The sequence below is a fragment of the Plecotus auritus genome (assembly GCF_963455305.1).
Source record: "Plecotus auritus genome assembly, chromosome: 2".
NCBI classification, from domain to species: domain Eukaryota; kingdom Metazoa; phylum Chordata; class Mammalia; order Chiroptera; family Vespertilionidae; genus Plecotus; species Plecotus auritus.
Genome location: NC_137771.1, coordinates 92,043,266 through 92,060,429, shown reverse-complemented (window position 1 = coordinate 92,060,429; position 17,164 = coordinate 92,043,266). Strand labels below are relative to the sequence as shown.

General features: G+C 46.5%; 1 protein-coding gene across 1 annotated transcript in view; it reads left to right on the top strand.

The window, feature by feature from the left end:
* The first annotated feature begins 10,304 nt into the window (after positions 1-10,304).
* BMP6 (bone morphogenetic protein 6) overlaps positions 10,305-17,164 on the top strand; it is a 154,147-nt gene continuing 147,287 nt past the window's right edge. The window contains exon 1 of the mRNA XM_080655275.1: positions 10,305-11,808. Coding sequence (XP_080511401.1) covers positions 11,175-11,808 — 634 coding nt within the window. The 5' untranslated portion in view covers positions 10,305-11,174. The remainder of the gene's footprint in view (positions 11,809-17,164) is intronic.

Sequence of the window (17,164 nt, the reverse complement as noted above, 5' to 3'; positions counted from 1 at the left end):
TCATTAGACTGTAAACCCCATAAGGACAAAGCCCATGTCTGCTTTGTTCACACTTGTATACCCAACACCAAACACATGTAGAATTGCCAAGCTTGAATGTCTCTGGGAAGTGCCCCAAAGTATAACGTATTTAGACTAGAGGCCCAGTGCATGGATTCTTGCACAGGTGGGATCCCTCGGCCTGGCCTGTGGGGACCAGGATGAAACCGGCAGTCCGACATTCCCCCGAGGAGTCCTGGATTGCAAGAGGGTGCAGGCCAGGCAGAGGGACCCTGCCTGATCCCCACAGGCCAGGCTAAGGGACCCCACTGGTGCACCAGGCCTCTAGTATGCATCTACACTAATAAAAGAGAAAGATGCAAATTGACCATACCTCCGCTACACCCACCAGTCAATCAGCAGCAAGTATGCAAATTAACCCAAAAAAGATGGTGGGTTAATTTGCATACTCAGGCACCAAGCAGCTGGGGGCAGGGCAGCGCCAAGCAGCCTGGGTCCCAGGGACGGGTGCTAAGCCTGCAGCCTCCCAGGACCATTGCCGCCCTGGGAGGCGAGGTTGGCCACATCAAGCCATGCCCGCAGGCTCCCGGGACCATTGCCGGCCCCGGGAGGTGAGGATGGCCGTGCCAAGCCACACCTGCAGGCTCCTGGGACCATCACCAGCCCTGGGAGGTGAGGGCGGCTGTGTAGCTTGACAGCAGACAGCAGGGCCTGCTTGGCCATAGACACGGTGACCCATGAGCAGGCAAGCGGGCCTGCAGGCAGCACCCAGCAGGGCCTGCTTGGCTGTCACCAGGGCAACCCAGGAGCAGGAAAGCGTGGCCTGCAGACAGCACCCAGCAGGGACTGCTTGCCATGGTGTGGAGCAGGCAGGCCCTGCAGAGAGCAGAGAACCATGGGGAGCAGGCCTATGTCATCAGTATGACATTCCCTGAGGGCTCCTGGATTGGAGAGGGTGCAGTTCGGGCTGAGGGACACCCGCTCCCCTGTGCACTGGGCCTCTAGTATAATATATTTGGTTAATCTCTTCCCACCCTCCTCCCCACTTCCCTCTGAGATTCATCAGTCTGTTCCATGTTTTTATGCCTGTGCATTGAGCATCTTCCTCAGTTGAACAGTTGGACAGTCGAATGGTCGCTTAAGCTTTTATATATATAGATAGGAGAGGAAAGAACATAACAGTGTTTTTAAAAATCAGCTTTAGCCTATATAATAAAAGGATAATATACAAATTGTCCCTCAGGAGTTCAACCAGGAGACTGAGAGTTCAATTGCTCACTATGACGTGCATTGACCACAAGGGGGCGTCACAGAACATGGTGGGTGACCAGCGGTGGTGGCGGGGTGCTGAGGGAGTGAGGGAAGGAGGAGGCAGGGAGTTGGGGAGGCAGGGAACCTGATCGACCCTGATCACCAACCAGGTCTAGGGATCCTACCTGTGCATGAATTTCGTGCACCTTGGCCTCTAGTTGAAGTATAATTGATATACCAAAAGCTGCACATATTTAATGAATACAATTCAATGGCTTTGGACATATGCATTCACCCATGGCATTATCACCACAATCAAGGTAATAGACATATTCATCACCTCCAAAAGTTTCCTTATGTTCCCCTCCCCTTTTTTTGGTAAGAACACTTAACATGAGCTCTACCCTCTTAACACATTTTTAAGTGCACAATACAGCATTGCTGACTGCAGGAGTATGTTGTATAGATCTCCAGAGCTTATCTGTCTTACACAACTAGAACTCAACAATCTTGAAACAAAGGATTCTTGAGTTCCTCTGCTAAAAAATAAGAGAAACTGACATAGAGCAAAGGTCATTATGGCAAAATGCTTAACATGAAACACACTTTCCTAAACATGTAACATCATTTTATTAGTTTAATACAAGTAGCATTTCTATTTCTCTTCAGCTCACTTCTAATGACAGAGACGGATCCCTTTCTTTCCTTAGCAAAGCACATGGTTGACAGGAGCCCCGGCCTTCTGATGTCATCTGTAAGGGTTTCCTTGTACTGATTCTGGGGAGTCTGAATTTGAAACAGGTGTATATGTATGTATTTGAAAGAATCTGTTCCAGATGCCAGAAGATTCAGTTCTGGGGAAGGACGTGAAGGAAAATTATGAGAACAAGTGTCCTATTCATATGCTAGGAAAATAAATGTTTTACTAATCCTTAAATAACATTTTACTCTGAGGTGTATTGGCAAATTTTAGTTTTATTTCTTTATAAAAAGTCTCATTTTTAGGAATGTGATTTATATACACTTAAGTAGTTGAGGTGACTGCTAAAATTGGTTTCTGTTATCCCATGCTAATGTGTGTGTAGGAAGAGAATAATATAGTTTTAAAGCCCTGACATTTTGGTTATATTTAGTGAATAATTTAATATTTATTATCATTGGCTATAGTTTTGTTAACTGTTATAAATTCACATAATTTTTTTATGCTTTGGGGTCTCACGTGGTAGAGAAAGTATGTGACCAGGAAGGTTCTGTGTATTCTCTTTCCCCACCCAAGGCCTTAACCAGTAAAATTCTATCACCAAACCAGTGTTTGCTTAGCACCTTACTGTGTGCCGGGCACTGTGCTATGTGCTGGGGAACAACAAGGCTTACAGTTTAGATTTTTGGCTCAGTGAGATGAGGTACTCTCACTTGCACAAATCGGACTAGTTATCTGGAGAGTGACTTACAAGTTAGCTATTAGTTGCCTTTGTGGCCCCCCACCCCAGTTCATTTGTCTGTAGAGTGAATTCAGTAGCCTCCATGTGAAACGTGGGAAAATAATGCCATATAAAAGCCCACATATCAATTTCTGCTTTCTTCTGGAATACACCACATAAATCTTATTGGAGCAGTTTGGCTTTTTCAGGTAAAAGGAAAGGCCAACGTGTGCTCATCAACAGGGAGAAGTGACCACACTCATTATGCAGTCATTAGAGAAAGCCATCCTGGAACTAACATTTTCCGGTGGATAATCAACATGAGAGTGTTTAAAAGTTGGCTCCAAGAAAGCCTCCTCATCCATGAAGGCCTCCCCTGACCCACCGAGAGATACCTGGTGGCCGGGGTTGCGGAAGACCCTTTGGTCCCTTCAGACAGTAGCAGCAGGGATGACTGGAACGCCATACTTTATTCAGGTTCCATTAGCTTTTCCCTATGCCTCTTTTCTCTGCTCCAATATTTCACCCAGGATACCACATTTATGGGAATCCTTTTAAAATTAATTTAATTCTTAATGGCCAAAATTCATATCTTGGAAGAGATTTTATGTTCAGAGATGAAGCCATTGTAATTTTACTCTAGAGGCCTGGTGCACAAAATTTGTGCCTGGCGGGGGGTGGGGGGGGGAGTCCCTCAGCCCGGCCTGTGCCCTCTTGCAGTCTGGGACCCCTCAGGGAATGTCCACCTCCTGGCTTTAGGCAGACATCCCTTTTGCAGTCCGGGATCCCTCTTGCAGTCCGGACCCCTCGCTCCTTACTGCCCACCTGCTTGCTGCTCCTTAGCACTTCTGCTGCTGCACTTGCCAGCCGTGAGCCCAGCTTCTGGCTGAGCAGCGCTCCCCCTATGGGAGCCCACTGACCACCAGGAGGCAGCTCCTGCCTTGAGCATCTGCCCCCTGGTGGTCAGTGCGCATCAAAGCGAACAGTCATTCCACCAGTTGTTTGGTCAATTTGCATATTAGTGTTTTATTATATAGGATAGGCCGTGGTTGGCAAACTCATTAGTCAACAGAGCCAAATATCAACAGTACAACGATTGAAATTTCTTTTGAGAGCCAAATTTTTTAAACTTAAACTTCTTCTAACGCCACTTCTTCAAAATACTCACCCAGGCCGTGGTATTTTGTGGAAGAGCCACACTCAAGGGGCCAAAGAGCTGCATGTGGCTCGCAAGCCACAGTTTGCCGACCACTGGGATAGGGGACCTTCTTACAAGGCTATCTGGTGACTTGTCTTGAAGCTGTTCTTGGGTAGTAAGCACTCTGTTGACTTTGTTGGCTTTCAAAAATGTTTTTAAATGTATTTATTAATTTTTAGAGAGAGGAAGGGAGAAGGATAGAGAAATAGAAACATTGTGAGAGAGAAACATCATGGATTGACTGCCTCCTGCACGCCCCCTACTGGGGATGGAGCCCACCATCTGGGCATGTGCTATGACCAGGAATTGAACCAGTGACCTCCTAGTTCATCAGTTGATGCTCAGTTACTGAGTCACACTGGCTGGGCCTGAGCAGCTTTTGTAGGATGGGTGCAGGCAGAGATTATGGGTTGGCTAAAGCCCCTCAAGCTACTGCTTATCAGAGTACTAACCCACAATCACTAGGGCACAAACACTGTTTTACTCAGTCACAGCTAATTCACACTACTACCCTGGCCTTATGCAATGGAGAAAACATGCTTTGCTGACCTTATATGAGAGGGAGAGGGGAGAAGTTGTTGGAATGCCTTGTGCAGGTGGCACATTCTCTTGGTATTGCGGTCTGCCTCCAAAATCTCCAGAATTCAACCACTTTTCTCTCTCCCTGCTTCCATCTGAGGTCCCCTTTAAACCATCATCATCTCCTGCCTGAACATTAGCAAGAGTGTTTTAGCTGGTTTCCTTGATTCTGCCCTGGCGATATAGTCTGTTCTAAACACAGTGGCCTGAGAGATTTGTTAAAATTTAAGTCAGCTTATAGCACTGTGCTGTGCTCAAAACCATCCAGTGATCCTCCCATCTCATCATACTTTTTGGTGGTGGTGATGGTAATCATTTACTTAATTGTTTTTAATCAAAGTTTTTATTGCATTATAACATACATGCAGAAAAGTGTACAAATCATATGTGTATCATTCAATGAATTATTAAAATTGACTACTTCTCTATAAACACTTCCCAGGTAATAAAGTAGACCAGTTCTTAGAACACCTCCCTTGGTCTTATTCAATCCTGGCTTCTACTCTACTCTTCTACAAAGGTAACCACTAATCTGGCTACTAGATTGGTCTGGTTTTGAATTTTGTATAAATGGAGTTATAATTTGTGGTCTTTCGTGTCTGGTGTCTTTTCCACAACATTATGTTTGTGAGTTTCATCCATATTGTTATGCCAACGTATGGTCTTTAAAAGTGAAGTCTTTTACAAGAACAGCCAGGGCCCTATGCCACCTTGGCCTGCAATTTCCACCCTCTTTGGCCTTCTGATATAATCTCCTGCTATTAGTCCCTCTCAGTCCCCCTGCTGTAGTCTCACTTGCCTTCTTGCTCTTCTGCCAACTCACCAGGCATGGCCCTGCCTCAGAACCTTTGCACTAACTGTTTCCACCTTTCAGAAAGTTCTTCCCCCAGAAAGCCTCACGGCTGCTTCTCGTTCCCCTTGCAGACTTTCCTGACCATCCACAATTCCCTACCCCCTCTTCCTTATTTGATTTCTCCTCAGTGCTTATAGCCACTCTGTATTAGTTTTCTGTTGTTGCAAAACAAAAATACCACACATTTAGTGTCTTAAACAACACAAGCTTGTTATCTCACAGTTCTGCGGATCAGAAGTCCAGTAGGCTTGGTTGCTTTCTCTGCTCTGGGTTTCCCCCCCGCCTGAAATCAAGGTGTTAGCTGCACAGAGAGTCTCTTATTTAGAGTCTCTTAGGGAGAACCCACTGTCAGGTTCATCCAGGTTGCTGACAATTAGAATTAAGACTGTAGTCACTGGTTTCTTTCTGGCTGCCCACTGAGGAGTGCTCTCAGCTACCAGAGATCACCTGCATTCACTGGCTGGTGGCCCCTTTACCTTCCAAGCCAGCAAAGGCAGGTGGAGTCCCTCGCAGGCTACCATGGCTCATGTGCCTTCCTCTTCTGATTTTAAGGATCCTGGTGATTACAATGGGTCCATTGGGACAATCCAGTATAATCTTCCTATTTCAAGGTCACCTGTTTAGCAAGCTTAATTCCAGCTGCAAAGTCCCTTTTGACATGTAATGTAACATGTTCACAGGTGTTTAACACGTGGGCAAAAAGTATGGGAGACAATATTCTGCCTATCACCATATATTTTCTTAGTTATTTTGTTTATTGTCAATATCCTCTTTCTGGAATCTATGAGGGCAGGGATCATTGACTCTTTGGTATCCCAAAACATAGAACACTGGCTGGCACACAGAAGGCATTCAAATAGATGCTGAATAAATGAATGCATACTGGGTAATTAGTATTAATGTTTGTCTTTCCTTTAATAAACATCTCAGAGTTTTTCTTCCTCTTTAAAAGATGACCTTGATTTTCATTTTAACATAAGTTTATCCAGTCAGTGTGGTTTCCCTGCCTTGCCACCCCCTGCTGCTATAGCTCTGCTAGTTAAAAATTGGCAGTATGATCATGTCATATTTTCATGGAACCTCTTAGTTGACACACAAGAGACATGTCCAGGACATGGGATACAAAGGGGGCCACAGAATGATGTTTAGAGGCCAGCACAGGCTATGAAGCTTCAGGTGTTGCCCCGTGTAGCTAAGGGCCCAGTGACCTATTGGAATAAAGCTCTTCAGGGACAGTAGAGCAGGTCATGGAAATGTGTCAGCATTGTTTTGCTCAGTAAAAAAAAAAATTAACACTTAATCTCATCTGCCAATATTCAATGAAAAATGTAAAGACCAATCATCTGGATGTTTCTAAAGACTCCATTTTAATAGACAGCCGAATCCCTCCGATGATAAAGATCTGAGCTTGTGTGAACAGCTGGAAGCACACACCAGTAATAGATTTGCTCTATGGGTTGTAGTGTGGAAAAAACCTCTGGAAACAGGTTTATGTATTAGTTTTTCACTTTGCCACCAGATGTCCTTCACGAGTAGGAAAATATGATGGCTCGAATGATATTTTGAAGTGTGAATGCCCAGCATTTTTGAATGGTTGACAGTGAAGGAAAGTGTGAGTGAATGTAAATGTTACCACAGGCTTTTGGATGGGGCATGTATTTTGAAGGCTGTCTTACAGGTGTAGCTTTCAGAAGCAATATTTATTTAACTCTCAAATTTTCATTTCTCATACTCTACAAACATTTGCTTAACATATTTCCTTTTCACTCCACTCCAGATTGATATTTTTAAAATGTGAGCAAAATATTATATTTAGAAATTAATATTAAGAAATACCCAACTCCTTACATTAATATTAAAGATAAACTGCAGTCATTTTAAGTGAGTTTCCCAAGGACTCAAGGTGACCAGACCTCAGGCTTTTCGACACAAGAGCAGCATACTAGTTGCTAAGACACTTATATGTTAACTTAATTCTAAAATCAGCTACCTTACATCTTCAGGGAAGTCTGTTGAAAGGGGATAAGATATGTTTTAGTATAAAATCGAAGACTTCAATGCAGTTTATTGCTGGTAATATAATTAAAAGAAAAATATAGAATATTTAACATATCAAATTAATAAACAGCATCTTTTGAAGACAAATTATTTGGTCACCTGTGTTATAAAGGGATAACAGAAACCCTCATAATATAAAAGGAACAAGGATAACGCTGCTTCAGAGAATTTGTTGTGTGAATTACCCTGTGCACTAATGAATATTTGGGTACAAGATTCTCACCCTAACCCCTATTTTCACCAAAGGCATGGGATAAACCTGTGCTTTATAGTGAGGGTTCTTCACTCTTTCGTTAAGGGGGCAGGAGTGAGACAGTCAATATTTCCAGAAAACTGACGGCCATCTGCATGAAATATCAGCCAAGCAACCAGATGTGTGATATGGATTGAGTCCCACATCCGGCTTCTTGACTGAATTTCTCCTCTTTCCACCCAGATGTTTTGGAGACAAGCACAGAGAACTTAATGAAGCTTGTCCAGCGCACAGAGGAAGGGGCGACAATATTTTGGTGTCCTGCAGGGGGCGAAATTACCTCTAATTTTTCTACAGTCTGGTTCACACATTCCAGCAGACTCCAGAGCCAGACCTGTTCTCTCCCTTCATGCCACCTGTCCTGAATCACAGCTGGACTATGTCCAGTTTTCTGTCCTAAGACTTTTGGGGAGTGTGAGGTGTGTGATGGGAATGGGTCACAGAAGCAGGGCATGCATGAGGTGGTGGTTAGGGGTTCCTTATCTATCTGAAGTTCCAATTGGCTTGGAAAAGCAGTGGTCCCAGTTTTGAGATTATTAAAATTTTAGAACCACATCTCTTTATTTCCTTTGCCCCCAGTGGAACCAAGGGCATTTCTGAGTGTTTTCTGACAGTCATGGGCACATGCTGGGCGTGGTGGGGACATGAGAAGAGCACACCCTCTTTTGTGGCCTTCAGATGAATGTCATCGTCCTTATGATTATTGTCATAATTCACTTCACACATTTTTTTCCTGGCTCCTCACAGAGTTATGTGCTCTTGTGTTCATCATCAGCCCCCTGACCCCCTTTTCTAGCATTATATAAGAACTGAGATACCATCTTGGTGGGGAAGGGGAGTCCATGGAAGACCTGAATCAGGGTTGCTGCTCAGATGTTTAACTGAAAATAAATCACTAAGTGCCATTTTAGACCCATGTCATACAGGCCCATCTACCTCTTACCAAGTATCTAAGAAAATGGGAAAACTCTGTGTGTGTGTGTGTGTGTGTGTGTGTGTGTGTGTGTTTCCCTACTAGATCATATATGCATTTACCAAAGGTGCATGTAGGTGTGTTTTAAACTGCATAGCCCTACCTAGATGATCAGGCATTTACAGTTTTTCTAGTGCTTTCCCCACTGTCCTTATAGGTTGGAGCTACTTTTACTCTTGGGTCTTGAAAAGAAGGTGTGACTAAGTTTGAGAAAAGAGGACCTTGGCAGGAAGCCTATATATACTTAGAGATTTCAGACCTTCTGATCAGAAATCTTGCTACTGTGATTTTATGCACTGCAATAATTTTATACTCGTAATAAGTCCCATACAGACAGAGATGTGATGTGGGCTCTTGAATTCTAAGAGTCCTGGCATCCCAGACCAAGTAGTGATGTCTTTTCTTTTCAGATGAAAAGAATCCCTGCAGATGGTTAAAAACTGGCCTCCAGTGCTGTTGAAATTGTCTTGCCTGAGGCCAATGGCTATGGGACATCTGTAGAATTAAAGCCTGTCCTAAATGACCACTGTGTCTGGGCCAAGCAGAAGGAGAAAGGGTGACCCAATGGATGATGGGATGGTGGGAGGTACAGACCCTTACCCATGCAAAACAGATTTGTTGAAATAAGATAAAAATGCTTATAAGCTCTGATCAGCAGAAACCCCAGGATCTCATTAAGCCCACGAATCCCATATTCTGGCTCTCAAACGCCTTGGACTATTGAACTAAGGCTGCTAGGTCCAGCAAATGGCAGTTTTTGTTTCTTAATCCACACACATTTCACCAGGTAAAAGAGCCTAATGTTTTAAGTGAATTTGCTAGGATCCATAGGTTACTGAGCATTCTTGGATAGTATAAGTACAAATAAATTTACATCCTGAAAGGCAGATAGTGGTACCTGCCATGAAAGTGGAACATGTGTTTTACATATTTGATCTTGTCTAATGCTCAATCTGAGTTTCAGGGCTCTATCTACTGTCCAGAGTGGGAACTGGAATTAGCTTTACCACCTCGCCTCAACTTTTATTTATCTTGCATCTATTTTAAAATACAATGTTAACAAACAAACCGAAGAAGGATTGAAACATTTTCAAGAAGCTAGTGGGTGGCATTTTAATTATTTTATCTGATCACAGCCTCTTCCTTTTGGGTGCTAGCTTAAGAAGCCAAGCCAAAATCCAAATGAAGAGATAAGTCAAAATATTTGGCCCTCAACCTTCCAGACGCAGGGTCTGGCTTACATTTGGCCTGCTCAACGGCCAGTTTGTGAGCAGCTTCTGGAAGGGTGTGTCCTGACTTGCAGCAGCTGCCTTTGAAAGCCACGTGTCCACTAGACGCCTATATTATACATCAATATGAGAAACTGAGAAAGGAATGGGAAAACCATCACTTTTCTGTTCTTCCTCAATCCAGCATTGACTTAACAGCTGATTTTACTTTTATTCGGTTAAAGCATCAATTGAGGTGCTTTGTGTGATTCACATTGGGGTGTTGATCAGATCATTCTTACTAGTGATGACGCCTTTGCCTTTGCTACCTCGCGGCTCCCTGGGTGCCTCTAAGAATTGTCTGTGTACTTGAAACCTACGCGCCGCCCAGGCGACGCCTCTGGGGAGAGGGAGGGTGAAAGAAGGGGGCGGGTCTATTTAAATACCGGAGAGACGAGCCTCTCCATTGGCTGCCCGCCTGTCCGTTTCCCGGGTGGGCGGGGAGTCCCGGGGGCTGGAGTGCGGTACCTGAGCGAGAGGCGCACCAGAAAGCCCACGTTGGCTGCTGCGGAGAGCGCAGCGCGGAGAGGCGGGAGACTGCGAATTGCGTCGCGGACGCCGCGTCCACTGCTCCGTGCATCGGTCCCCTTCCCTCCTATCCCTGCTGTGAGAGGGCTTTGCAGGGCAGCCGGGAGAACACTGAACGGAAAGGAAGATCCTTGACGCCCCCGCTTGGGGAGTCTAGCAGCGCGGGGAGATTTTGAGGGGAAGCGACAGTGCCCGAGAGCGGAGGGGCGAGGAGTTTGTGAGCGAGAAGGGAGTTAAGCCTCGCGGAGAAGATTGGCATCCTCGGAGTCCTTGTCGCCACAGCCCGGGTCCTACGGCTGGGTAAACTTCACAGCGGCTGAGCGAGACAGGGAAAGCGTGCGCGGGGATGCTGCCTGGTATTTCCCCCAGCTGGTGAGCGGTCCCACTCCCCCGCCGCCCCGGGTCCCATTCAGCCACCCAGGAGGGCGCGGGACAGCGCACGTGCGCGGGCAGCGAGGCCCGAGAGCGACCCCGTGGTGACCTGCCCAGGGTCAAGGGCGCCGGTTGCGGAGCAGCTTGGACTCGGACGCACCTGGCCTGGTGGACCTTGCGCTTCTGGAGACTAGCGCGGGAGTGCGGTTCTCCGGCCCCCTTCGCCTCCCCTGCATCCTGGGCAATTGGGGGCGCCCGAGTGGACCATGAGAGATAAGGACTGAGGGCCAGGAAGGGGAAGCGAGACCGCCGAGAGGTGGCGGGGGCTGTTCACGCCAAGGGCCACAGCGGCCGCGCTCCGGCCTCGCTCCGCTGCTCCACGCCTCGCAGGGCCCACGAGGCCAGCCCGGCCGGGCAGGGATGCCGGGGCTGGGGCGGAGGGCGCAGTGGCTGTGCTGGTGGTGGGGGCTGCTGTGCAGCTTCTGCGGGCCCCCGTCGCTGCGGCCGCCCCTGCCGGCCGCCGCCGCCACCGGCGGGGGTGCGCTGCTGGGGGCTGGCGGGAGTCCGGGCCACGCGGAGCAGCCGCCGCCGTCCTCCTCCTCCTCGGGTTTCCTCTACCGCCGGCTCAAGACGCACGAGAAGCGGGAGATGCAGAAGGAGATCCTCTCCGTGCTGGGGCTCCCTCACCGGCCCCGGCCCATGCATGGCCTCCAGCAGCCGCCGCCTCCTGCGCTCCCGCAGCAGCAGCCTCGCGGGGAGCCCCCTCCCGGGCGGCTAAAGTCCGCGCCCCTCTTCATGCTGGATCTGTACAACGCCCTGTCTAACGACGAGGACGAGGACTGGCCGTCGGACGATGAGAGGCGGCAGCCCTGGCCCCGGAGAGGAGCCAGCGCGTCCCAGCCCAGGCAGCCGCCCCCCGGAGCTGCGCACCCCGTCAACCGCAAGAGCCTTCTGGCTCCGGGACTTGGCGGCAGCGGCACGTCCCCACTGACCAGCGCGCAGGACAGCGCCTTCCTCAACGACGCGGACATGGTCATGAGCTTTGTGAACCTGGGTAAGGAACTGGGGTAGCGTACGATAATCCCCCCTTCCAGTTTCCCGGGCATGAGGCAGTGCAGGGTAGAGAGTGGAGGGGCCCTTGGGGCGCGAGTCCGGGCTGGCGAGGCAGGGACGCGAGGATGGGCCGGCTGCGCTCCGGCCACCTGCGCGGCCGTGGGCGGCACCTGCGGTCCCTGGCGCCCCGGCAGCGCTGCACTCTGCGGCCGCGGGAGGCGGCGCCCCGCAGGCGCGACTTTGCGGGCGCCCGGAGCACGCTCCGCGCTTTCCCCAAGAGTGCCCGGCTCGGGCCAAGTTAACTAGACTGTGGCAGAAAAGTCTGGCCCGAGTGTAACCAGCTGGGAAGGAGAAGGCTCTCCGACACTCTTTCCCCCTCAAAAAAAAATTTTTTTTTTTGCACCCTTAACGCGCTGAGGACTTTTTCCACCGGGACTTTTAGGGAATCCGACAGCAGCTGAGAACTTTGGAAACTTGACGTGATTGTGTTAAGTGGTATCCACGGAACTGGGGGAGGAGGGTGGCTGAGGATGGTGCCTAAAAGGACGGCGGAAGGCGCGCCAGTCCCGCCCGGAAGGGCTAGCCTGGGTTTGGGGTTGGATCCTGAGCCCAGCTGGGGAAACCAATCCAGGAACCTTTCTCACACGCCTCCGGCCAGTGCCCCAAGGGATGACTTCTAGTCAACGGGCAGAGAAAGGGTGCGGGTTAGGGGCCGGGGTTGGGCGCTGAGCTGGTCTGAGCCGGTTGCCAGGCAACAGAATGGAAATTTAAGGGCGGCTAAATCGGGCTGCGCCACAAATGTTCTGTGGCAAACCCTGACGGAGTTACAGAGCCTCCCTGCACCCCCACCCCAGGTTTTTCATCTGTAACTGAGAACGGTGTAAAGGCTCTCCCCATTCCCCCAGTCAATGCCTTCAATCTGTGCTCTTCATTCATAAGCTGACTCAACTTAGAGTACACAAAGGTGGGCACGCGTTCCCCGCGGGGAGAACTGGGGGTGCAGTAGCCACGCCCGGAGTGGGTGTGGCAGCCTGGGAGGTGGGTGCAGCGGACTGTGAGGTGCGTCTCCGCGGACTTCCTTTCCTGTGGGACGCATGGCTCGGAGTGGGTTAGCAGATACTTACTTGCCAAAGTAGCAAGCACGTCGCCAAGCCACGTCAAAGACCTCGGTCCGTCATTTAAGGGCATTATTTACTTGAATGACTACCATGCAAAATATTTTGGCGATTTGTTTACAAGTATATCTATGGGATGATTCTTAACTCCGCTGAGTTTTGGGGGAAGAAGGGAGGAATGAGGGCGAAGGGGAGGGGGAGTGAAGCAGAATGATTGGCATCCAAGTGGTGTAGAAATCCTCCTGGGAAATTCATGAAACAGAATCTCTCAGGGAGTGGAGGCTCAAGGCCTGCCAATCTTGCTACTTGCAGTGCCAGGGGTTCTGATTGGACAAGAATTTTCACAATTTATTGGAACCGAATCCAAGGTTGAGCTACTTCCAGGAAGCATTCTAAGGAAATTCTCCTGCCAGTCAATCAAGTTTCGGGCGGGGGTGCAGAGGACAAGCGCTATTCCTTATTCTAACAACTCTGTTTCTTCTGGCTTAGTAAATTCCACCACTTGCCCTCTCCCTCACCGTCTCCTCTCCCCCCTCCCCCCCCCCCAAGTTTCCCGGACAGCCTTGGGGAAATGTTTTATTTCCTCTGTGGATCGTCCCAATCTGGACCAAGTGGAAGCAGAGAATCACATTGTAGTCTCCAGGAAAACAGTTCCTGGGCTTGGACCATGATTGTCAAATTTGGCTGCTCATTAGCATCACCCGAGGACACTTACAGAACTAAGGCATCTGGGGCTTCTCCTCGGAGCAATGAAGTCAGAGTCTTTGAGGGTGGTCTCTGGTGTCTTTTTTTTTTTTTTTTTTTAAAGTGCCTTAGACTTTTCTAATGTGCTACCCTGGTCAACAAGCACTAGCCTAGGAGATTTCTGATGTCTGAAGGAAATCAATAAATCATCCCAGTAAGAGATTAAGAGCAGTGCTTCCTTATGTTAGTAGCTCCCAAATTTCCTACACCTTTAAATCAGCTGGGTTTTTTAAAAAAAATCCAGATGCCCGGGTGGGACTCATGTCAATTAAATCTGAATGGGTGTAGTGGAAGCCAGTTGTTAGCATTTTTAAAGATCCCCAGGTGATTCCAATATTTGGGAGCCACTGGCTCTTAGATGGTTTTTGAAATTGTGAGAGCTGGCCTGAGGCAAGTTTGTAAAGTATGATGACATCTACTGTGTTTAATGACCTCTGAAATTCTCCTCCTCCCTTGCTTTTCTTACCTTTCCTGGTCTATAGGTACACATTGCTTCTGGGTCACACTGCTTGACATTGGTTGCCAACTAATCCTGCTAAAGTGATGGTTTAACATAGTATCTCCCTAGGGATGCTTTCATTTTTCATAAAGGAGTGCTAAAGATTCAAAAAAATACCACTGAAAATTTTAGAATTCCAAGAGAATGCAACAATGCTAGTGTTAATTTCACCCTGCACCCCTACCCCAGTGGATATAGAACTGAAAGAGATTCCTGGGTAGGGAACTTTGCCCCAAGCCCCTCCTATCAAACCCCTGGGCTTTCTGACTGCAAGTTATAACTACTAATCATAGGTCCAGATCTGGAGTACACCTGGGTACTTAGAGGAGAAAACCCTTTCCAGATAAGTGGAATTCAAGTCACAAAGCCATGCCCCTGCCAAACAATTCTATTTCATCTTAATCCATTTAGCAGTAAGAATGGGGATTTCATAATGAGAGGCTAAAATGGCTCTGAGCAGGACAGTTCTGTTGAAGAAAGTAATTGCTTAGCAATGTGGATTTTCTAAGGATGCTGGGAGAATTCCACAGATTTCCTAATCTGTGTCAATGGCATGTTAGCTGCATTACATGATTAGTCTATTAAAGAATCTACAGAAAAATGCATGTCACAGCTCTGTGTTTTAAAGTACTCATACCCACTGAGTTAGATAAGTTATAAGGGAAAGTGTTATATAGTTATAAACATCATTTTCCCTTGAGGCTGAGGAATAATTTACTCATGAGACACCCTTGAAAACCCTGATCCTTGTTAGCTAGAGTGGCTATCAGGAAGTATGAATCAACAGGATAAGTTCCTCTAGTCATTGGACCAGCTCCTGTTGTTTATGCTGACTGTTTTAAACCCACTCCGGCTGAGTAGGCGGGGGTGTGTAACCTCCTAAGTGGTAACTGGCTGGTGTGCAGAGTGTGCCCTCGAAGCTGGTGTACTCGTGAACCTGCATTCAATCAGGGCCACAGATGGCATTTTCTACTTGTTTTCTAATGCTAAAAATGTCTTGGCAGCCTAATAAACAAGCCTGCCAATTTGGTGACCTTGGAGAAGTATCCTGAAATATCCTTCAGGCCTTAGCTTAAAATTCACCTTCTGAGAGAAGCCTTCTCTAACTACTCCATAGAAATCAGTGCTGTCCCCCCCACCCTCCCGCCACCCGCCGCCACACACACACTTCTTTACCATCACCCTGTTTATTTCCTTGGTTGCATTTATCACAAGGAGTATATTTTTGTCTTTTTAAATTTGCTTACTCATTTATTTGTCACCCCTGGAGGATATCAGCCTCAAAAGGCAACCAGGCTTATCTATTATCGTAACCTAAGTTCCTAACATAATGCCGAGCACATAAGTAAGAGGTGTTTTATAAAAATTGAATTGATGAAAACATGGGCATATTTCCCATTTAAAATTTATATTTCACTAATCTGGATGATCATTTAGAATGCTATACCTGCAAGTAAGTGAAGTCCTTTAGGATATTGAGGTTTCATGGTATTTGATGTATATCATAATGCTTTATTAATAGACCTCTTTTGTATTAGTTACCCATATGTATTATTAATTTGTAATATGCATTACATTTGAGACCAGTGCAAAGGTTTCTTTAAATCTGCATTTCAGATTTCATTTATTTATTTTGAATTAATGAGATGTTGATCTCCAGATGCTAGGATAAATTGAAATAAAAAACTCAAATTATGCTCAGAAAAGGGAATCAGTATGTATTAGTACAAGTAATAAGAAACTTATTCTAAAAATACTGGCAATCTTCTGACAATATTACTCTTGGGAAACATAAATTAGAAGAAAAATGGGAATACTCCCTACTTGGATGTGTAACCAGATACACTGTACTGTCTTTTTCTCATAAACATAGTATCAGTGGAATTATTTTTCATTTAAGCTGCCTGTACTTATGAAGGAACATTTTTGTTAGCAGCAAATGAACCCATGCCTGCAAACTACTCACAGCAAAAATAGTTTGGAGAGTGTGGTTCAAAAAAGCAGTAGATTTTCTCCTAAAGATTTTTAAAATAGTAAATGGTGAAATTCAGTGATATTTCAACAAAAAAGTTGTACAAAGTGTTCTTAAACTCAGATCAAAGGGCAAGCAGATATCATTGTTTAGACCTCAGATGGTGTTTCCTCTGGTTGTCCTTCTAAGAGTGGGTATAAATCCTTTTTAAATATGCTGAATCATGCTCAGTTCCTCTACTTAAAGCCTACCTCTGATTTGCACAGACAAAAGGATTCTCAGTGGTATAACAAAGTGTGTAAAGGGAAAAAAACCCTAAGGCTCAGCACTTGACTCAGCATGTAATAATTCTGTCTCATCACTGTGTGTTCAGAGTTTAGCTACTTTATTTATTTATTTTGTATATTTTTATTGATTTCAGAGAGGAAGGGAAAGGGAGAGAAAGATGGAAACATCAATGATGAGAGCGAATCATTGATTGGCTGCCTCCTGCACGCCCCACACTGGAGATTGAGCCCGCAACCAGAGTCTACTTTAAATGTTGGGTTTCACATTAATATTTTACTTCAATTTCAGGGGCGGTGTGTGGGGGGGGGGGAGTAGGTGGGTGAACATTGAATATCAAAGGTAGTATAGCAAACTCTTAAAGATAATGGCTCTGTTATTTTTGCCTCCCCCTCATCTGTTTAAAAGCTGAGTTAGAAAAGGAAAATGAAGAGGGTAATATTTCTTGGTTCTTGGATATTTAATCAGCTTTCTGCAATCTTTTCACAAGTCAATCATCCACTCTCTGCATCCCAATCTGTATTTAAAAATAAATTAGTCCATGTAGTGCTTATTTTAATATAAACCAGTTACAGTTTTTTTCTTAATTTAAAAATTTTGAATCTTATTATGCCCCCTCCTGTCCCCTCCCCGTCGCCTCAACTGCCTCCCAATCCTCTTTTCTGAATCTTAGTGACATCACCTTGGGCACTTCCAGCAGTGGGAAGGAAAGTAGGCGATATTTTAATCAGATAATTGTGTT